The sequence below is a fragment of the Gobio gobio genome (genome assembly GCF_949357685.1).
Source record: "Gobio gobio genome assembly, chromosome: 4".
NCBI classification, from domain to species: Eukaryota; Metazoa; Chordata; class Actinopteri; order Cypriniformes; family Gobionidae; genus Gobio; species Gobio gobio.
In genome coordinates this window covers 56,640,100-56,663,975 of record NC_137100.1, presented here as the reverse complement: position 1 = coordinate 56,663,975, position 23,876 = coordinate 56,640,100, and the positions used below count along the sequence as shown (strand labels likewise).

At 37.9% G+C, this 23,876-nt stretch overlaps 1 protein-coding gene across 1 annotated transcript in view; it reads left to right on the top strand.

The window, feature by feature from the left end:
- The window catches only part of hk2 (hexokinase 2), a 73,103-nt gene extending 52,600 nt beyond the window's left edge, over nt 1-20,503 (top strand). The window contains exons 11-18 of the mRNA XM_079815597.1: nt 2,764-2,912; nt 3,469-3,588; nt 5,553-5,648; nt 5,873-5,972; nt 6,442-6,625; nt 11,045-11,200; nt 13,789-14,025; nt 17,903-20,503. Of these exons, the coding sequence (XP_079671723.1) occupies nt 2,764-2,912; nt 3,469-3,588; nt 5,553-5,648; nt 5,873-5,972; nt 6,442-6,625; nt 11,045-11,200; nt 13,789-14,025; nt 17,903-18,044 (1,184 nt within the window). The 3' untranslated portion in view covers nt 18,045-20,503. The remainder of the gene's footprint in view (nt 1-2,763; nt 2,913-3,468; nt 3,589-5,552; nt 5,649-5,872; nt 5,973-6,441; nt 6,626-11,044; nt 11,201-13,788; nt 14,026-17,902) is intronic.
- Nucleotides 20,504-23,876: the final 3,373 nt, after the last annotated feature.

Below are 23,876 nucleotides of genomic sequence, written 5' to 3'. Positions count from 1 at the left end.
CCAGTTTTCCTCTGGCCAATTAACAAACAGCGTATTATTATTATTTTATTATTATTATTATTATTCTGGCAGCTTTACAGGTCAGAGGTCATAATAGATCTGAATATTCGAGGGACCGGAGGCAATATGCTGGAGACGGGTTTATTGAGGATGATGTTGATTAAATAATTATTAAAGTGCAATATTCGGAATGATCGGAGGCAACATGCTGGAGACGGGTTTATTGAGGATGACACTTCGATTTAAGTATTGTTTAATTGTAATATTCGAACTCGGAAGTTAGAGATTACAGTTTGTAAAGTTGTAAATATGGATATTTTTCTTACACAAACGCATGGCTTTGCTTCAGAAGGCCTTTAATAGCCCATCGGAGCCGTGTGGAGCACTTTTATGATGGATAGATGCAGTTTTATCGACTTTAAAACAGAAACAGCCATTCACTGCCATTTTTTAATGTAACTGCGATTGTGTTCATCAGAAAGAATAATGTCATATACACCTAGGATGACTTGAGGGTGAGTAAAATCATGGGCTAATTTTCATTTTGGGGTGAACTATCCCTTTAATGACATATTCTCCATGACCATATTCTACATCCCTTAAAGGAACATGCCAACTTTTTGGGACTTTAGCTTATTCACCGTATCCCCCAGAGTTAGATAAGTCCATACATACCATTCTCATCTCCGTGCGTGCCATAACTCTGTCTGACGCACCCACTGGTAGCCTAACTTAGCACAAAGAGTGGAGGTAAATGGCTCCAGCTAGCCGACTGCTCAATAAGTGACAAAATAACACCAACATTTTCCTATTTACATGTTTTGATGTGTATAGTTACATCGTGTACTAAGGCCGACGGAAAATGAAAAGTTGCTATTTTCTATACTGATATGGCTAGGAACTATACTCTCATTCCTGTGTATTATTGATTTGATTTGTTGATTTGTTTAGCCATTTACGTACTCATTGACTTGTGTTGTATTTTACTTATTGATTTATTTGTTTTGCATTTTATTTATTTGTTTTGCAATTTACTTATTATTTTATTTCTAATCTGGACATTTATGCGACTACATACAAGCTCTGGTGGATTTGATGTTTTTTTCGGTCCTCCTTGAAACCCCTTGATAGATGTTGCCACTACGAACCGTTCTATGAAAACAGCTGCAAAAATGTATGCTTGTGAAAAAAATAACTGTAACCGAAAATATTGAAAATATGATCACAATTGGGAGTGTCATTCCGTCTTGCCACTGAATCAGAGAATTTGAAGGGGAAAGTGATTGAATATAAATTGCAGCCATGTGTAATGCATCATTTATCAGTGCACGATTCAAGCTTGCTTAAAAACCACAATTTCTGAGAATGCTTTCCATGCATAATTTCATAAAATTTTATCTCTGACCGTGTACAGTATATGTAGGCAGAGACAAATCATACAGAACAGAAAGTGCTCATGGTAACATGAACCGCTCCCCTGTCTTCCCTACACTAGACTGCAGTATCTCACGGTATCTCACTTCACTCCCATTGATAGTATCTGTATCACATTGCTGCTTGTTTGCATCAACAAAATGATTACTAACATTAGTGAAGCAGAAACACTTTCAGCTTCCTTCACCACTCACTATAGGATTTAAAAGACTAGGAATACTTCAAAAATACATCTTTGTTGCATTTTTCTGATTGTATATTGTTATATTAGCATTATAATTTGAGTGAAAACTATGAATTTGAGAATGTATTAGGTACGTCAGCCTTTTGCATAGTCTCCACAAGTGTGTGTAAAACCTGATGATCCTGTTCTTCAGCATTATTTAAGAATGTTTCCGAGCGACCTCGATGAAAGCAAGTAAATGTAAGAAATTAAAGTGAGAAATGAATACTTTTATTCAGCAAGGATGCATTCAATTGATTGAAATTGGAGGAAAGACATTTTTGATTACAAAAAAAATACAGTATATTTCATATGTTAATGTTCTTTTAAAACTTCTATTCATTAAATAATCCAGAATAAATGTATCACGGTTGCCACAGAAAATATTAAGCAGCAGTTGATAACTCTTGATGTTAATAAATGTTTCTTGAGCACTAAATCAGCATATTAGAATTATTTATAAAGGATACCGTTACACTGAAGACTTGAGTAATGATGCTGAAAACTCAGCTTTAAAAAGCATTTAATATAACAGAAAACAGTAATACGTTATAATATTTTAGAATTGTATCGTTTTTGCTGTATTTTTGATCAAATAAATGCAGCCTTGGTGAGCATAAGAGACTTTGAGACAAACTTTTGAACAGTAGTGTACTTATTTATTACCTAGAAATCATAATTATTCCTTATTCATTTTAAATTATAACATATTCATTGTGGTCTCAGACCTTTGAAACTCCTTGTCAGTGTCCTGATAGAGGGTGATTTTTACTTCTGCGTCGTAGCTACGGTGTAAGATGGAGTGACATAGGAGAATTGTGACTAATCCGAATATAAGACAAAACTGCATTGACCAATATAGGACAAATAAAAAAAATATATAAACTGGACTGTATGTAATACCCTCACTGGAATGAGACACAAATCAATTTCCCGTCTATATTTACTCTGTACCACCTCCGTAATTTGACCATTCCAAAACCTCAGAGCCTAGTTGAAAAGTAGATTGGTGAGTGGGTGCACGTCTGAACAAGATGGTGTGTGTGCTATCATGTGTGCGTGTGTGAGTCATTACAGTCTCTGAATCTATTGTGCATGCTCTACAGAGCGTGGTGACTTCTTGGCACTGGATCTGGGCGGCACAAACTTCAGGGTGCTCTTGGTGCGCATTCGAAGTGGGAAACGACGGAGTGTGGAGATGCATAATAAGATCTACACCATCCCGCCAGACATTACACAGGGCACCGGCGAGGAGGTACGCCCACTAATCATAGTCCACTTTATTAAAACCCATTCAAGATGTGAATCAGGTACATGGTGGATTCCTTTCAATTGCAAAAGGATGACATTGCAGTGGATAAAAAATAATGCAAGTTGGTTTTATTTTTTATTTTCTCAACTGAGCTCCTGCATTGAAATGAAAGTGACCATAATACATGATGATATTGTGTGTCTTGGATTGCAAGTCAAGCACACTAGAGGTACTATGCACCTAATAAAAATATTCCTGTGTTTGAACCTAAAAAGCACTCGCCTATTTGCAATTTATTTGGAAGTGGTCACTGGCAGCACTCGAGTAGTACTATCCAGCTTCCAGCTGCATACATAGTGGTGTATTGTAGGATGGAATTGCACTTCCAGACACTTGTTGCAGCGTAACCTGTTCTCTTGTGCTCACTTGATTTACAATTCCATATCGGCATGACATGAATGAAGGTTATGACATGTCATAGATAATGGACTTTGTGCATGAATGATCCTTTGTCTTCATCTATGTATGTATGTGTTTTTGTGCGAATGGTTCTCTGCAGTTGTTTGATCACATAGTGCACTGTATAGCTGACTTCTTGGAGTATATGGGTATGAAGGGGGCATCCCTGCCTCTTGGTTTCACCTTCTCATTTCCCTGCAATCAGAGCCGACTGGATCAGGCAAGTCCACACATACACATACACATACACATATTTGTCTATCCAGCTAACCAAATGAGGACAAACCATAGATTAAAAATGAAGCATTTTTGGTGATTTTACATTGAAAATTGTACTTTCACGAATAGGGTACAAAATGGAGCTTAAACTCTTGTTGTTTTGTTAACATAGTTATGCCTGATGTAATGACTGTGTGTATATATATATATATATATATATATATATATATATATATATATATATATATATATATATATATATATATGTGTATATATATATATATATATATATATATATATATATATATATATATATATATATATATATATATATATATATATATATATATATATATATATATATATATATATATATATATATATATATATATATATATATATATATATATATATATATATATATATATATATATATATATATATATATATATATATATATATCTATCAGGCATTACATTATCAACATTATGATAATCAGGTGAAGTGATTATCTCTTCATCACGGCACCTTTTAGTGGGTGGGATATATTATGCAGCAAGTGAACATTTTGTCCTCAAAGTTGATGTGTTAGAAGCAGGAAAAATGGGGAAGCGTAAGGATTTGAGTGAGTTTGACAAGGGCCAAATTGTGATGGCTAGACGATTGGGTCAGAGCATCTCCAAAACTGCAGCTCTTGTGGGGTGTTCCCGGTCTGCAGTGGTCCGTATCTATCAAAAGTGGTCCAAAGACGGAACAGTGGTGAACCGGCGACAGGCTCATTGATGCACGTCGGGAGCGAAGGCTGGCCTGTGTGGTCCGATCAAGCAGACCAGCTACTGTAGTTCAAATTGCTCAAAAAGTTAATTCTGGTTCTGATAGAAAGGTGTCAGAATACACAGTGCATTGCAGTTTGTTTCGTATGGGGCTCTATAGCAGCAGATCAGTCAGGGTGCCCATGCTGACCCCTGTCCACTGCCAAAAGTGCTAACAGTGGGCACGTGAGCATCAGAACTGGACCACGGAGCAATGGAAGATGATGGCCTGGTCTGATGAATCACGTTTTCTTTTATATCAAGTGGATGGCGGGGTGCGTGTGCGTCGCTTACTTGGGGAACACATGGCACCAGGATACACTATGGGAAGAAGGCAAGCGGACAGAGGCAGTGTGATGCTTTGGGCAATGTTCTGCTGGGAAACCTTGGGTCCTGCCATCCATGTGGATGTTACTTTGACCCGTACCACCTACCTAAGCATTGTTGCAGACCATGTACACCCTTTCATGGAAATGGTATTCCCTGGTGGCCGTGGCCTCTTTCTGCAGGATAATGTGCCCTGCCACAAAGCAAAAATGGTTCAGGAATGTTTGAGGTGTTGACTTGGCCTCCAAATTCCCCAGATATCAATCCAATCGAGCATCTGTGGGATGTGCTGAACAAACAAGTCCGATCCATGGAGGCCCTACCTCACAACTTACAGGACTTAAAGGATCTGCTGCTAACATCTTGGTTCCAGATACCACATCACACCTTCAGGGGTCTAGTGGAGTCCATGCCTTGATTATTATCGTAATTCAACAGATATCAAGTTTTAACATTTGTGACACTAGTTATTAGATGCAGTAGAGGCTGATGTGAGCAAGCCTAAAATCGTTATTATTAAGCGTAGTTACATTTTAGCTTTGGTCATTTTATGTTAGATAGTAGTGTAATAGGTATTTCTCTGAAGAACGTGGGATTTATGCCTATTTTCGCCTAAAAAGCTTAATGGGACACCAATTTGTACCCTATTCATGGAAAGTGGCATGTGTATTATTTAAGTAATTTTTATTTAAGGTGATGTCCCCAAAATTAGGTTTTATCAAATTTAGCTAACGTCTGGTTGTACTTTTTTTTTAAACTTTCAGAAAGACTCTCTAAAAAAAAGTGTTGTCCTGTGTCCACTATATTCCATCTCTCTTCCTCACAGGGAATCCTGATAAAGTGGACGAAGGGCTTCAAGGCTTCAGGGTGCGAGGGAGAGGATGTGGCCACACTGCTGAAAGATGCCATCCATCGCAGTGAGGTCAGCACTATCACTCACCGCTAGCGCTCTACTGCTGCCAGCACTGAAGGGCTGCGAAAGCAATTTCTGCAGTTATTAGCCACAATTACCCTGCCTTTTATAGCAAGCTGTAATTAGTAGATGTTCAGTCAGATGAATCGTGTCCTGAAAGGCAGTGATGGTGGATTTGTTCTGCCTTGCTGGTAATATCTCTCTCTTGCTGTCTGTCTTTTTATTCCTAAAAGGAATTTGATTTGGACGTGGTTGCTGTGGTGAATGACACTGTGGGGACTATGATGACGTGTGGGTATGAGGACCCACAATGTGAAGTTGGACTCATTGTCGGTGGGTGGAATTTCTTGGCCTATGTGCCTCCGATTGTCCTGTTTTTTGCAGATGACTTTCATGTTACAAAAGGTTTAGTGATTATCTAATTGACTCGATACGTATTCAAACAACTAAGTCTTAATTTAAATATGCATTAGATCATGAAATCTAATGAAATGAAACGGATGACTACTGCAAAGTGCCCAAATATTTTTTATCTACATTTTTTTAAAGAATAACATGCTTTTGTTTTAAGTATTTGAATTTCGATGTGTGCTTCTGCTATCTTTCATAAAATGAAATGCCTCTTGGTTTGAAATTGTATTATCTAATACAACAGCATTTATTTTTTGAGTTTAGTGTTGATATCTTAGATACACTGTAAATGTGTTTGAGTACAGCTTCTGAAATCATTCCAGATATTTAAGTGTGAGAGAGTGTATCTGTGTATGGCACGCTTAAGTGTGTTTCTTTCTTCACCCTGTAGGCACAGGGACTAACGCATGCTACATGGAGGAGATGTCAAACGTTGAGCTGGTGGATGGAGATGAGGGCCTGATGTGTGTGAACATGGAGTGGGGAGCGTTCGGGGACAGTGGAGAGCTGGATGACGTTTGCACGGCGTTTGATCGATCTGTGGATGACCAGTCCACTTACCCTGGGAAACAGCGGTGAGAGTTCAAAACCGGATCTGTCATGCAATGTTGTCAACTTGCTGTTAAGAGAAATGTTGCCATATCTAACAGGGTTTCAGATTTGAGGCCCAGGATGGTGCAGCTCATGTGGAATTCTGCTGTTTTGAATCACCCCAGGTTTTTGCACTGGCTTCCAGTCACACATGAAATAGATTTTTAAAGTGCTATTACTTATTTATAGAGGACTCAATCAAAGTATATTATGGATATGCTTGTAGAATTTAAACCTAATGGACCTCTTAGATCATTCGATTCAGGTAAGCTTAGTGCAATGCCTAGAGTTAATTTTAAATATGATGAAACAGCGTTTAGCTGCTAAACTGCCCGCAGCTGAAACCAACTTCAAGAGGATCTCAGATGTCAGTGTCCCTAAAGTAGTCAGATTCAAGTCTAAACTGTAAACGCATCTTGATAGTTTTGCATCATGGGAATAGTTTAAAAATGGTCCCAGAGCTTAAGAGTTTAAAAGTGACCCATATATGATATCTGCATTTACACTACACTTGGCGAAACATTAACATTATGATATCAAGAAATACATTTCAATACTACATTTTCATTTATTGACATGGAATTCATAGAAACATTTTTAATGCAATCGTTTCATCCTTATCAAAATCATTATATAGTACAAATTATTCAAGAAAGTGATTATGTACACAGATCTGCTGTAAAAGTTAGTGTGTGTGTGTGTACTAGTGTGAGTAGCAACGAGCACACTTCAAAAGAACACATTTCTGCTCCAGATCGCCTCTTATTTAACACAAATAAACAAAATTAATACTCTGCTAGTCAACTAGAGATGTTTAATTTGTTATAGATATATCTTTACTGAATTTTTTCCCAAAAAGTCACTTTTTTCAATGACGTATACCTCCCATTGACTGGGGAATACCCAATTTGTCCGCTTACACGTCAGGCACAAATGCACGTATACGATTACGAATGAGGCCTGAAACCAATCTGAGAATATCGAAATCCATGCGCTGCTTACACGTTCGTGGGTCATATCCGATCTGTACCACATAGGAGGAAAAAATCAGAATTGGGTCACTTGAACCATGCAGTGTTAATGCGGCTTAAATGTTGTCTTGAGATCATGCCAAAGCATCTCAGTCAGGTCGCCAGAAGGCGTATTTTCTTCTGTTGATGCCATTCTGTTGTTGGTTTACTCATGTGCTTTGGTTTGTTGTCCTGTTGCATCATTTAGCTTCTGTTGGGATTCATTTGGCAGACAGATGCCCTTACATTCAGCTACCAAATGTCCTGATAAACTCTTTTATCTTTGTATTTCTCCATTGGTGATAGCTAGCTGTCTGACCCTGAGGCAGCAAGCAATATAGCCCCAAACCATAATGGCTCATACTTTATAGTTGAGATGAAGTTTGCACTGATGTTATTGCTGCATAAACAAACAGCAAAAAATAAACATTTTAAATGTTACTGAAAGAAGTCTCTTATGCTCACCAAGGATGCATTTATTTGAACTAAAATACTGTGTAATATTCCTACAATTTAAAATAACTGTTTAAATAATTTAAATATATTTAACAATGTAATTTAATCATGTGAAAAAGAAAGGGACACCTTATTGAATTCTATGGTTTTATGTATCAAGATATAATAAATCATCTGGTTCTAGGCAGGTCATAAAATTAGGTAAACAACCTCAGATGAACAACAACACATGACATATTACACAGTGTCTTTATTTATTGAACAAAAACGGGGCCAAAATGGAAAAGCCATGGGTGACAAACTAAGTACACCCTTACTGCTTCCATAGGAATTAAGAGGGCAAGTAGCAGTCGGGCGCTGCTAATAAAATGTCTTTGATTTTACTGATCATCAGCAAGTATGATCACCTTTAAAGCAGTGATCACCATTAAAGCAGAGGTTTTGACAGTTGGTTGACAGTAGGCTGGTCTAGAGCCATTAGGTGTGTGTTAACACAATGCCAAGGAGGAAAGACATTATTAGCGATCTGCCATCAATCTGAAAAGGGTTATACGGTAATTTCCAAACAATTTGAAGTCCATTATTCTACAGTAAGGAAGATCATTCACGAGAGGAAAACATTGAAGGCCTTTTTCTCTCTAAAAAGAACATGGCAGCACGGCTTGCAAAGTTGCATTTGAACAAACCTCAAGACTTCTGGAACAATGTCCTTTGGACAGACGCGACCAAAGTGGAGATGTTTGGCCATAATGCACAGCGCCAAGTTAGTTAGGCGAAAACTAAATACAGCATATCAGCACAAACACCTCTTGCCAACTGTCCATCACTCTGATGGAGGGCAGGAGGGGTGATGATTTTTGGCTTGTTTTGCAGCCACAGGACTATGAACTCCTCTGTATACCAAAGTATTCTAGAGTCAAATTTGAGGCCATCTGTCTAACAGCTAAAGCTTGGCCAAAATTGGGTCATGCAACAGGACAATGATCCGAAGATCACCAGCAAATCTACAACAGAATAGCTGAAAAAAAAAGAATCAAGGTGTTGCACTGACCCAGTCAAAGTCCAGACCTCAACCCGACTGAAATGCTGTAGCAGATTTTAAAAACGTAATTTTAAGATCTGCTAACCACCACATGATTTTTGATTATGTACTGTTTCGCAAAACTATACAATTCTGAAGGGTGTCCTTACTTTTTCCACATGACTATATATGCATTATAACATACACCGATCAGGCACAACATTATGACCACCTTCCTAATATTGTGTTGGTCCCCGTTTTGCTGCCAAAATACCCCTGACCCGTCGAGGCATGGACTCCACTAGACCCCTGAATCTGAAGGTGTGCTGTGGTATCTGGCACCAAGATGTTAGCAGCAGATCCTGTAAGTTGTGAGGTGGGGCCTCCATAGATCGGACTTGTTTGTTCAGCACATCCCACAGATGCTCGATTGGATTGAGATCTGGGGAATTTGGAGGCCAAGTCAACACATCAAACTTGTTGTTGTGCTGCTCAAACCTTTCCTGAACCATTTTTGCTTTGTGCCAGACCACTTTTGATAGATACTGACAACTGCAGACTGGGAACACCCCACAAGAGCTGCAGATTTGGAGATGCTCTGACCCAGTCGTCTAGCCATCACAATTTGGCCCTTGTCAAACTCGCTCAAATCCTTACGCTTGCCCATTTTTCCAACTTTGAGGACAAAATGTCCACTTGCTGCCTAATATATCCCACCCACTAACAGGTGCCGTGATGAAGAGATTATCAGTGTTACTACAAAAGGTTCAACCTGGCGCTCAGGTAGAGTTAAATAGTCCGTAATAGGTGCTCTTGGGGTAGGGAAAAATCCAATGACAAAAAAGGCAGGTCCCAGGCACAAAAAGTGGAGAAGGAATGAATTAAAAAGCCTTTATTTGGTATGGCTTAAGTCATTTTTTTTAAAATACAAGAGCCAACATGTTTCAACCAACAAATGGTCTTCTTCAGGGCAAAGCAACACACTTTATATATTATTAAAACATTCATAATGCATTATACATAAAGGCTTTAAGTTAAGTGTTACCATTTTTAGCTTAACGATTCAAATGCATTTTTCAACTTTACACAGTGTCTGCGTTTAAAAAAACGTCTATTTTGTGACTTGGATGAAGATCATATCAAATTTTTGAACAGTTCATGCTGAAAAACATGTTTAATAGAAAGGTTCTTATACATTTTCTTGCAACTGCTGTATATAATTTTTTTCTTTTAATTCATTTAAATCAATTAAATTAAATTGTTTAACCTTTTTCAACCCTTTTTTATTCAGTAATTGGATCCCATCTTAACATCTCCCAAGTTAACCAATGGTCTTTATTTATTTATTTAATTCTTTTTAACTCTTATTAATGTAATGTTTTATGTTCTGACCTCCATAATAGTCTCTATGAATAAATGTCAACCTTTTGAGCATAATTATTTATGCATTTTTTTGTACTTGAGCTCTAGATCATTATACTAAATGTGATAGAATAGGGAAGCAAGCTTAAATGCCCCTTTTTTATTATTAAAAATGTTTGGTTACTGTGAACACTAAAGTATTATTCCAGGTTCATTACAAGTTAAGCTCTATCAACAATAACATTCTTACCACAGAAATTAATTTGTGTATTTAAGGTGTATTTTTTTGTGATTTACAGTGAGGTACTTTTTTTTGCCTTGCCACTGTACGTCCATTGTATGTTACACAAATATACACTATTTAAAAAGTATAGCCACAATGTCTTAAATATGTAAAAGTCTTATTTCAAATGTTATATGAGTTGCCATCACTTTCTAATCTTTCCTGTGCAAAGTTGTAATCCTATTTCAATTCATTACATCAAACATTTGCAACAATATGCATTATTGAGGGACAAGGAATAATTTCCTTGTTTTGTTTCTGTCATTTTCAGGTATGAGAAGATGATCAGTGGGATGTATCTGGGAGAGATAGTCAGAAACGTTCTCTTGGACTTCACTGCCAAAGGTCTGCTTTTCCGTGGCAAACTTTCAGAGAGACTGAAAACTCGTGGTATCTTCGAGACCAAGTTCCTGTCGCAGATTGAAAGGTGTGTGTGAGAACAGTCCGGCAAAAGACTGCATGAATTGTTAACCCTGGTGTCTGAGCCCCAGGGGCTTCTGTGTTCTTAGCATGCTGATTATGTCCAATAGTTTTTGATGAGCCTAAAGCGTCTTGGCATGTATAATTAAGTTTGCTGTTTTCTGTTAAAGGTCCCATGGCATGGCATTTTTCTATTATTTTATAGTGTTTCCTGAGGTGTACTTATATTGTTAGTATGATTTTTACATCATAAAATGTCATAATTTAGAAATAAAAGGCATTTTTTCTATACTGCTGTTTGCCCTGTGGCTGACTGCCCTGCTTCAAGAGGCGTGTCTGCTGTGAGACTTCAGGAAAAACGCCCACTGTTGTGATTGGCTGACATCTTTGCATTTTAAATGAGCGGAGGGGGCGTGGTTTAACGAGGCACGAGCAGGCACGAGTCTGCCAGAGACAGATGGACCTGTGTTCACTTCACATCAGTTCTCTCAGCATGTCTCAGTTCAGGGTGAACTGTTGTAGTTACTAGAATATACTTCAGGTTATTAGTTTATTTCTAGTCAGAGGGGCTGTCACTCATGTCAGAAAGTTAGTAAATTATGGATCAGCGCTGACTCGAGACGCGAACCGTTTAGAACGATTCAGTCCGATTTGGTGAACTGGTTCGGTTCACTAAAAAGAACCGATTCAAAAGAATGATTCGTTCGCGAACAGGACATCACGGAGACGGAGCGATTGCTAACAAAGTTATTTATAGTAACTACTGAGTTATGAGAGCGCTGTCTGTCAGCGCGAGTTTATTGTGTTTGTATCTGAGAGTTCTGAATAAACACGAGTCCCAGTCACACCGAGTCCTCTTCATCATTATTCTACCAACTTTGTAACACATGCAATGTACCATTACAGCGAGATGAACGAGTTAGTAAGTTTGATTAAAGCATTATTTCTAGATATGTTCCAATCATATGAATAGCGTCAGTGATGCGCATTGAGTAACTTACACAGCGCAAACAAAGACACAACAGCAGTAATCGAATGTAATCCAGTTTATTGTGGGGAAAGCTAGCTAGCCTAGCCCAGATACCCTCACGCTTACCCCCCTTCTGCTTAATCTCACGCCGCGTTTGGTGCCTCCGCTGTGGGCCAGATGCAGTACTGGGGGTCGGGGATGTTGAAGGCCGAGCTTCGGCGTGTGTGAGGTTTATCTCTAAAGATGTTACTGCTGATGTTAAACAGAAAAGACTGTATGCACATTTTAGAACAGATAGACGCGACGAGGACGTACAAAACACTGACTCACAAGATAGAAAACACGAAAACACCGTTCTGTCGGGAGAGAGAGAAGCCGCAGCGTGTGCACGAATAATAAATAATTAGCTACACATCAGAAATCAATGATCACAGATCAGAAGGAACTGAAGAAAGACTTCTGTTTTCATTTGTACATCCAAACACTGAGAAACTGCCAGTTCACTCGTTCACAAGTAACGTTAATGATGATCTCTCGAGCGTTTGCATGGGTGTGCCAGATTCTCTGGGCGGAGGAAAGGGAGGGAACCGTTCCTGCTTGGACGTCAAACCAGGAGGCTTCAGGATTGGCTCGTCTGGCCTGTCATTTTCTCAAAGGCAGAGAGAGACAGCCAGAACTCGGTTTTACACCGATCAACATTTCTATCCACTTGGGGACAATATTCAGGCTAGGGGAACTCATATTAATGTTGAAATACCTCATAAAATGAAAATTTCATGCCATGGGACCTTTAAGCTTAAACATTATGGCAATATTCCAACTGAGGACCAGATGCAAATTTTGTTTATTTATATAACATTACAAAGCACAAAGGCCCTGTTTACACCTGGTATTAAGATACATTTTTGGTCGATCGGATCAGTTTGTGCAATTTACATATGAATGCGCTATGAATACATATGAGACGACAGAAAAACATACGGAGAGCAGCAGCTTTAGTTTCTGCTCTGAAAGCCGCAAGACCACAGCGAAGTGTGTACCTCTGGAAGTGGTCGAAAGAGGACAAGCTCAAAATGTTTTAGATGTATTTAGCGGTGTCCTCCTATGATCAAATCAACCAAAACTCGTCTTAATACCAGGTGTAAACAGGGCCAAAGTCACTCCAAAGTGAGTTACTCTCAATATCAGTAAGCCCTGTTTTGAAACTTCCTGAAATGCCTCGTCAACGCCTTCTGAGAATGTTCGCATTACAATATTCCTCATTTAAATAATTCCCGCCAAGGCAACTGCAAAAAAGGGCGAGGCCTGGTTGAGTTGTGTTAGTAGTGTTGAAACTCGTTGTTAAGGTAAGGAGCGTGACATTTCTGAAACCCGCTCAAAGTGGTTGACCAATCACAACACAACTGACCAACCATTCCAACCAACATTGAGCGTTTCAAAAAGAGGGGCTTCAGAGAGACCGCAACTAAACAGTTACAGACAGGATGTGAAGAGAGGTGCTGCAATAATGTCAAAAATGTGAACGTTTTGTTTTTTGAACATTCAAGATTGAAAACCTATTTTAGTACACCCTTTGAAAAGGGTCTCTTTTTAATCAACATAATTAATTTGTTTCTTTCTCACAGCGATCGTTTGGCACTGAGGCAGGTTCGTTCCATCCTGCAGCACTTGGGTTTGACCAGCAGCACGTGCGACGACAGTATTCTTGTGAAGGAGGTTTGCAGCGTGGTGTCCAGACGGGCGGCCCAGTTGTGCGGAGCTGGTTTGGCGGCCGTGGTGGACAAGATACGGTGCAACCGTGGCCTCGAGCAACTCAACATCACAGTAGGAGTGGACGGCACTCTCTACAAACTCCACCCACAGTGAGTGGCCACACAGCAGGATGCTGAGATAAGAGCAAAAGCGAGACCATGAATCTCAGCTAATATCAGCCACCAATAATTTAGTTAAATTAGTGGTTTTCAAACTATGGGTTGACATTTTACTTGTAGCATGTGGGCTTTTGTGAGGAAAATAAATTAGCTCATGTCAGGCAAGAAAATTCTAATTATATACCACAGTAGCCTGAAATGACAATGTAAAATTGTCAGTGTCCCATGATGCTTGTTTATGTAGCAGAGGCGTTAAAGCAGAGGCATTAAAGCACAGGCGTTGCTAGACCTTACAGTATTTGTGAGGTCTTGAGCTTCCATCTGTAATTGAAGCCAGATAGTAAGAGCTATACGAGTAAACCTCCCTCTCCTGGCCTCAGGAGGTACACTAGCGACTGACGCTAGAGTCTCCAGTTCGAATCCGGCTTGGAGTGGGTTGAGTGCGACCGGTTGCATTGGTGCCGTGACCCGGATGCGAGTGAGGTTTAGGGGGGTGAGTGTAACTGAGGCCAGCTAGTAAGAGCTGTACAAGTAAACCGGCAGAACTATTCCTTTAAATCATGTGCTATCTTGCAGTTCCTCTTAAAGTTACTTGCTAACTTACCAAAGCTAGTTTTTGCTAGCCAGTGTTTTTTTCAGACTCATATATTAGTATATGCTTCCTTGTGTGAAGTGTCAATGACTGTATACAGTCAAGCTTTGGATCAAAGGACTAAAAGAAACCGCCTAAAACCTCCCTGGAGGAACGTACTGTGCTTTTAAACATTGTTTTAAAAAGCCCCCTGCCTACCTACATCTTTGAGTTGCTTTAGGAAAAAGGTATTTTATGAATCCAAAATGACAAAACGTTGTCTGGTGCTGAGAAAACATTACTGAATATTGTAGTAAAAGTTAGGCACATTTGATGTGAAAAAGCAAAGCTTGTAGTGTGTCTTTTTTCCTTCAGAGACCCTTTTGATAGAAGAGACACTTCCATACTGTTTAGGCTTTGAAATAATGTAAGTTTGTGATGAGTTTTGATTTGTCAAGCAGATGCCATGAATTTTTCACATTTGCTTTTAGTCTGGGGAAAAAGAACACATTAAAGGCAATCCGCTGTTCAAAAAGGACAAGCTATTTGGTGCTTTCCCTGCTTCAACTTCATTTCCAATCGGAATTATGCCAACATGAAAAAGAAAACTGCTTGTCAAGCCATTCAATGGAGTTCCATGTTGTTGTATAAGTAGAAACCCGGTAGTATATTCGAATTATCATACTTCCCCCCCTCATATCCCCCTGAGACGAGAGAATTATTCTGTTTATTTCTGGAAAACTCCTCCGATGACGCATATATCGAAATTTTTTGCGATATACCTAGGTTGGACCACACTTGCCGATAACCGATTAATCAACCGATAGTTTTTAAAATGGGTACTGGATCAAAATAAATGAATCAATCAATAAATAAATAAACATAACACTCTAAGTAAAACAGTGCTGAACTTTATTACAAGAAATTTAACAAAAAAACAGTACTGAACCATGAAAATTGCTAAATTATATATGTAAATATGGATACATTAAAAAAAGTTCTAACAGAACAAATTCTACAGAAAATAATTTAAACATTAAAACATTTTTATAAATAAATGTTCCTTTAACTATAATAGAAAAATGTATGTAAATGTCATGGGTAACAGACAGCAAGTCCCATTTGTTAACAAGGATATATTAGCTTATTTAGCTAGCTCACATGAACTATATGCATTATGCAATATACATTTTACAGCATGTATTAATATTTGATCAATACAATTGTACCTTGATCATTCATGTTAGTTCATATTGCATTAACTAAGGTTAATAGATAAAACTAACAATGAACAATACTTATTAAATTTACTAATGGAATATTATTGTAAAGTGTTACCATTTCATAAATCCAAACAGTCAGCTTTTTAGAACATTTGGCAATTATCTAATCAAAACAACAAAATATGTATTGAAATCCAATACGTTTCTGATTTGTTTATATTTCTGTCGGATGCTTGACGATACAGTTTGCTTTCTCTAGTCACGAGTTGTTACATTGTTTTAACTGCTTGGGCTACTGCTAAGTAATCCTCCTAATGCTTATGTCCTCTCAGCCTCGACTAAAAAGTGCATACACACTGCTGTTCTTTCGCTGCTAATGCAGCATCTAGTCAACAAATTAATTACTTTATAATGATTTAGAAACATGTTCTGAAGTGTTCTGTATTCATACCGTTTCGCTGTCTGTGTTTTAAACGCACATCTGATGTGTCAGCGCTCTCTGTGCAGCGTGTGCTCTCCATTCAGCGCGCAGCCTCACTTGTGAGTATAAACAACGGCAGTGATCATTTTTATTTGGCCTCTAGAGGCCGCTCTCGTGCTATATAATGCCAGCACACCCTTCTCAGAGCTCTCGTACTGTGTAATGACAGCGCACCCTTCTCAGCCGCTCCCGCAACGGACGCAACCCGGAAAAACTATCGGTATTGATTTTTGCCGATAACCGATTGTTCCACCAATCAACTATCGGTGCGTCGACCTCTAATTTTGCGTCATCTGAGGATTTTTGGGCCAGAGGCTAAAGAATAAAGCCAGTAGGAGGAGCTAGTTCCGCATGTTTTCAACCCGCCCACAGGGGAGAGATCTCACTCAGAATTTAAATGCGCTCGGCCAGGCCTCGGGCATTCATAATGGAGCGTTGCAGAGAAAACTGAGTGTTTCAACTTTTCAATGAATTCCTATGAAAGTTAAGCTTCCATAGGCATGATCCGAAAACGCGCCAGACTGGACACACGTCAAGAATGACTTTAGCTCTGGTCAGCTCTTCGCTCTCGTGATGAATGAAATGACTCCTGCTGCGCTTGCGCCGTGACTTTCGTTCGGCTCACTCACACTTTATTGAAAAGACACGTTGGGTTTTTAATTGTAGTGTCTGTTCTCTAACTGAACAAAATTATTTTATTACTATGAAAATCAAAACCACTGTGGGGGCGGTGTCATGGTGGGCAATTGATAACCAGCAGCCGTGGCTTTGGGAGTGGCCTCGTTGGGCAGCGAAGCAAGTGCATTCTGGGAGTTGTTGTCTATCATCCACATGAGTCAAAAATACATTCTGTCTTTTCTCAGTCTAGAAGGCACCAAATTCCAAAATAATTTCACATTTCTACTACATAAATTACCCAGTTTAAATACACATTCATCTTCCCAGCGCTGAAATACCCCTTTAACAACTAAAACTTTAATTCATTGATAATAAAATATATTTTATTATAACTAATATAATATAATAATATGAATTAATATAATATGAAAAATCATAAAAATAAAATGGAAATAAAACTTCAAGTTCAAATTGAAGTACTAAAATATATTACAATATATTAAGTTAAATAGAAACCAAACCTAAATGGAAATATTTAAAACAGGATAACATAAGCCCAACAGAATTTCTAAAACTAAAATGAAAATATAAAACTAATAGCTAATTCAACATAATAAATACTATGTAATGTAATGTAATAAATATAATATAATTAATTAAAATGAAAACTGAAAATATTAAACTAATAGCTAATTCAACATAATAAACACTATGTAATGTAATGCAATAAATATAATATTATGAATTAAAATGAAAACCGAAAATATTAAACTAATAGCTAATTCAACATATTAATAAATACAATAATAGTATATAAATAAATCTTAAAAACACTGGAAATTGAGTTTTGGAAAAAGTGCAGATTTTTTTTAACGTACTCTGCTCTAGGAATGAAAAAACAAAAACAATAAATGCACAAAAGAACAGATTTTGCTTATACTATAAGTCCTGTTGTCTCCTCTTTTGTCTCATCAGCTTTGCCACCATCATGCGGGAGACCTTAAGAGACCTGGCACCCAACTGTGAGGTCACTCTCGTCCAATCAGAAGATGGCAGCGGAAAAGGTGCCGCCCTCATCACGGCTGTGGCTTGTCGATTAAGAGATGCAAGAAAGTAGTGACTGAATGGAATAATATAAAGGGGAAAAGATAATGAGGAAGAAAGAAAATTATGTACTGAGCTTCCATATTTTATTTTTTTTCCTGTGCAACAATGTGACCTTACTGAAACAACACTCCTGTCTGTACAAGAATGCATTTTATTTATTTGTTCTTTTTTTGTTTGCTTTAGGTAATTCATTGCAAGCGCTTGGAATGTGCTGGTGGGAGAGGGGGGTTGTTTGTAAAAAAAAGGGAAAATCAAGCAGAAGAAAAACAAATAACTAGTCTAGATCCTCTTGCGGATATATATTCGTATTGTTACTGATTTGAAAAATGCACAGAGAGATTTTATTCACCTTTTGACTTGTGAATGATGTATTTTATGTTTGTACCTAACTAGAGTCCATGCATGTGATTAAAGGAATAATTGTAAGTGAAGTAGGTGAGTAAACAGAATTGTTATTTTTTGGGGTGAACTGTTAAAGGAACACTCCACTCTTTTTAACAAATAGGCTCATTTTACAACTCCCCTAGAGTTAAACAGTTGAGTTTTACTGTTTTCGAATCCATTCAGCCGATCCCCGGGTCTGGCGGTAGCACTTTTAGCATAGCTTAGCATAGATCACTGAATCTGATTAGACCGTTAGCATCTCACTCAAAAATGACCAAAAGAGTTTAGATATTTTTCCTATTTAAAACTTGACTCTTTTGTAGTTACATCATGGATGCAGCAGGCGCAATGATATTACGCAGTCGCAGCGCCTGAGCTTACGCTCCCTGTGCAAGCAGGTTGTGACGTTGGTTATGTTGAATTTAGCCTATTTTCAGGCGCTGTGTAATATCATTGTGCCGCTGCACCCATGGTACGGCAGCAAAGTTCCTTTTATTATTACGCAGGAATGGGAGTATAGTTTTCATTTTCAACTTTTCATTTAATATAATATGAACACAGTCCAGCGGGGGAGGGGGGGGGGCAATCGAACTCGGGTTCGGTCCAGGCAATCGAACCAAGTGTGAAAGCACCCTAAATTAACTTGAAAGACCTTTATTGATGATTCTCAAGTGAGGATTTTATCTTAATTTGTGTCCGTGCTGCTGTTCCTGTTACAAAAGGACAGTCCTGCTGCTACTAGATTGAAATGAAGCTAATTTCATTAGTTTTCTGAACAGCAACAGTGCTAGTTTGAAGACCTCTGTCAAAGTGAAAGCTTTTTAAGGGCTAACTTTTGACGGTGTGAGCTGGAAAATTGGCTTTTAAGTGCTGGACTGTAAGTTTATGTGAGGTAATTCTACTGAATTTGGTCTACTAAAAGGTGCATGCAATCCAAAACATACAAAGTGAAGTATATAATCTGGCACTCCATTTTTTTAAATGCATGATATACTATAAATTGCGTTGGCACTTTTTGGGTTGGAAATGAGTTGACATCTTGAGATGTCAAGAGACTCACACTGTGAAAGTGAATGCATTAAATTGTGTCTTTTCTTGCAGCCCGGGTGGGATATTTATTATTGATGAATGTCACCATTGCTGATCAGAGCTGTGCGTGGCAGTTTATCATGTTGTGGATAATATCAGGGTGTGAGGTGTAATTTACTTACAGCAAATATTGGGCGAGTGCCATTCTGTCAGTAACGAACCTTCTGCAAACTTTTAGTCTAGTAATCAAAGGATCAAGTTGGTCATTTTATTTTTTTATATGACTTCACATATTTATCTCCTTGATTGAATTGCTTGTTGTAGGTTGGGTTAATTTTACAGTGTAATTTCTGCAAATTCATTCACACAAGAATGGTGTCAGACAATAAAAACTGACATCACCAGTTACCACCGACTGCATTACCAATTGACTGAATTGATGCGGTCTACTACCAAATGTCAGGTTATCTATTTTTGTAAGTAATTGCAGTCTGCACACAAAAGCAGAACAAGAATATAAATATCCCTTCATCCATTTTTTTTCTAGCTGTATATATGCACTTATGTGATCAAAAAAGTAATGTTATGAAATGTTGTTACGATTTAAAATGGTAATTTTAGTGGGGGTTTTTTATGTAATTTTCAGCATCATTACTCCATCTTCTGTATCAAATGATCCTTCAGAAATATGATAATTTAGTTTTCAAGAAACATCTTTAATGATCTTTTTTTTTTTTTTGGTGTGTGGAAACCATGATAAATTTTTTTTCATGATTGTTTTGATGAATAGAAGGTTCAACAGCATTTAAAAAAATATATATCATTATAGATGTCTTTGCTCTCCCTTTTAAGAAATTTAATGCATAATTGCTGAATAAAAGTATTTTATTCTTAAAAAAAAATCTTGACCCCAAACTTTTGAAAATACATTTTGTCTGTTGTAGGTTACTTTTTGGGAATTAGTTCACTCAGAAAGGAAAATCGGTTTATTATTTACTTGTTGTGTTTACTTGTTGTAATTTGGTTCTGAAACTATCTTAACTAAAACTTCAGTACAACAAAAGAAGAATTGTGAAGAATCTTCATGCAGCTCTTTTCCATACTACTAGGACCAAAAATGTAGGAAAATTTACAATAACTGTAGTTCACATGATTCATGTACTATATTCTAAATCACAACTAAAATTTATTTTAAAGGTCCTGTTCTTCGTGATCCCATTTTCCAAACTTTAGTTAGTGTGTAATGTTGCTGTTAGAGCATAAATAATACCTGTAAAATTATAAAGCTCAAAGTTCAATGCCAAGCGAGATATTTTATTTAACAGAAGTTCCCTTTCAAAGCCTACAGCGAACGGCCGGTTTGGACTACATCCCTGTACATCCTGCTTTAATTACGTCAGTAGAGCAGTTTGTTGACTAACCTCCGCCCACAAGAATACGCGAAAAAGGGGGCGTGGTCTTGTTGCTCTCCCTCGTGGAGAAGAGGAAGTGTTGCGTTCGGTTCGGTTCGGTTGCGTTTGTCGCCATGTCGTTCACACGCTGTTATTTTCATCCCGGAGTCAAATCACCTTTGTTTGGCCTTCAGGGGCTGTAGTTTGAGCGCGTTCATCTCCCCGTTATGGTAAGAGGCGTGACCTTTCCGGGGCACGTGCACTCTGCGTGCCCTAAGCCGCTGTCGAATCACAACACGGGAACCGCTGGCACAATCAGAACTCGTTACGTATTTCTGAAGGAGGGACTTCATAGAACGAGGAAATTCTCAGGCCGTTTTGAGGACAGTGAAAACAGCAAATAATGCATAATTGCATGCAACTAACCCTAATCCAAACCCTAATCCTATACCCTAACCCTAAGTACATGTTAATTATTATTACTCAATACTTAAATGTATAATTACACTGTAACACGGACACCTTAAAGGGTTAGTTCACCCAAAAATGAAATTTCTTCCATTAATGACTCACCCCAATGTTGTTCCACACCCGAAAGACCTCCGTTCTTCCTCGGAACATGTGAGATGGTGGTCCAGTGGGTTAAACCATGGAACTGATACGCAGAAGGTTGCTGGTTCAATCCCAGGTCACCACCAGTGTGTCCTTGAGCAAGGCACTTTACTCCATGTTGCTCCAGGGGGATTGTCCATAAGGGCACTGTAAGTCGCTTTGGATAAAAGCGTCTGCCAAATGCATAAATGTAAATGTAAATGGAACACAGTTTAAGATATTTTAGATTTAGTCCGAGGGCTTTCAGTCCTTTGAATGTAAGTGTATGCACACTTTGCTGTCCATGTCCAGAAAGGTAATGAAAACATCATCAAAGTAGTCCATATCTATCGCACCAGATAACACGTCACAGCGTCTTACGTCAGCAGCGTCACTGTGGCGTCGTGAACGCGGATTCAAACAAAACCGGAAGAGAAGACAATGCTTAATAAAGTCTTAGTTTTTGTTATTTTTGGACCAAAATGTATTGTCGACGCTTCAAAAGAGTCTAACTAACCAAATGATGTCACATATGGACTACTTTGATGATGTTTTCATTACCTTTCTGGACGTGGACAGCAAAGTGTGCATACACTTACATTCAAAGGACTGAAAGCCCTCGGACTAAATCTAAAATATCTTAAACTGTGTTCCGAGGATGAACGGAGGTCTTACGGGTGTGGAACAACATTGGGGTGAGTCATTAATGGAAGACATTTCATTTTTGGGTGAACGAACCCTTTAAAATCAATGGCACTTTAAGATTTTAAGTGCAAGCTGCTTTCAGTTAAAACAGCTTAAACATGCATTTAGTCTGGGACTAGTTTAAGCCTTTTCAGTGGAACTGGGGGAAAAGGTACTTGCTTTAGGGTTTGGTTTAGTTGTATGTAATTATGCACAATAGCTATTACTACAATAAGTACATGCAGCAAGGGCACAGTAAAATAGTGTTACCAAGTGTTTCCCTTATTAATGAAAGAATTTACATTTAGTTTCGAACCTAAATAATCCTATTGTTGTCCATATGCTTCATGGCTCCTTAACAGATACAAAATATCGGCATCTTGAATGCTTTGATGGTAGCATCTTAAAAATACAAATTTATATCCAGGCAATGAAATATTCATAAATCTTTTCTCGTTGATTTTAAGAACTTTGCATGCTGCATATTGGTTCTGTCATTGATGCATGAATGTATTTTCTCAAAAGACTTTCAGTCACTTAGATTGATTCGTATGAATTTATGAATGACTAACAGATTTTCTGTTCAGTATTCCTGTCCATTCTGTGCCTGTGAGCAGTCTACTTATTCTAGTAGGGCTCCATGGAATTCTCATGAATCTTTAAGGTCAAATCAGGTCTGATATGCTACAGCTTTCAAATGTTCTTTGAGGAACCTGCACCTAAACACCTGCACCTTTTTCACATATTCAGTGTGTGCATGCTAAAGGCCACTTCAGAAATGCAATAGATAAGCAAAGGTGATGCGCATCGCATATGTAGTGTTGACCTTTAACACCTGGTGAACGGCTCTGTAAGTATTGTATTTTGGTTTTAAGTAAAGCCCCCTGGAAACAAAACCCACACTCAAATACCATTTAAATGTTAACGGACTGTTGTTTTTAAATAAACCTTATATAATGTGGGTTTCTTCATCACCAGAGCTTGATTTATTTTCTTTTACAAAAACTATGCATCACAAATGTATCATTAAAAAAAAAAAAAAATCATTGATGATATTAAATGTTTTTTGAGCAGCAAATCAGCATATTAGAATGATAGCTGTAGGATCATGTGACACTGAAGAATGGAGTAGTGATGCTGAAAATTCAGCTCTGTTGTCACAGGAATAAATTATATTTCAATATATATTCAAATAAAAAGCAGTTACAGTGGCAAGAAAACGTATGTGAACCCCTTGCATAAAATGTTAATATTATTTTAACAAAATGCGTGTTATTTTTTATTTAGTACTGTAATAATATATTTTACATAAAAGATGTTTACATAAAGTGCACAAGAAAAAAAAATAATAATACTGAATTTATAAAAATTACCCTGTTCAAAAGTTTATGAACCCTAACCTACCTTAACCTAAGACTCTGGAAAACAAAGTATTTTTTCATGTCATTATTATTTAGAGCATAAGACACACACACACACACACACACACACACACACACACACACACACACACACACACACACACACACACACACACACACACACACACACACACACACACACACACACACACACACAAACACAAACACAAACACAAACACACACACAAACACACACACAAACACACACACACACACACACACAAAGTCACATTTTGATTAGAAACCTCATAACATTTTCCTGAGATGTTGATTCATAAAAACAAATTTGAAAATTAGTCAGATTTATATTTGAGTATCATTTTTAAAGACCAAGGAGTTGTT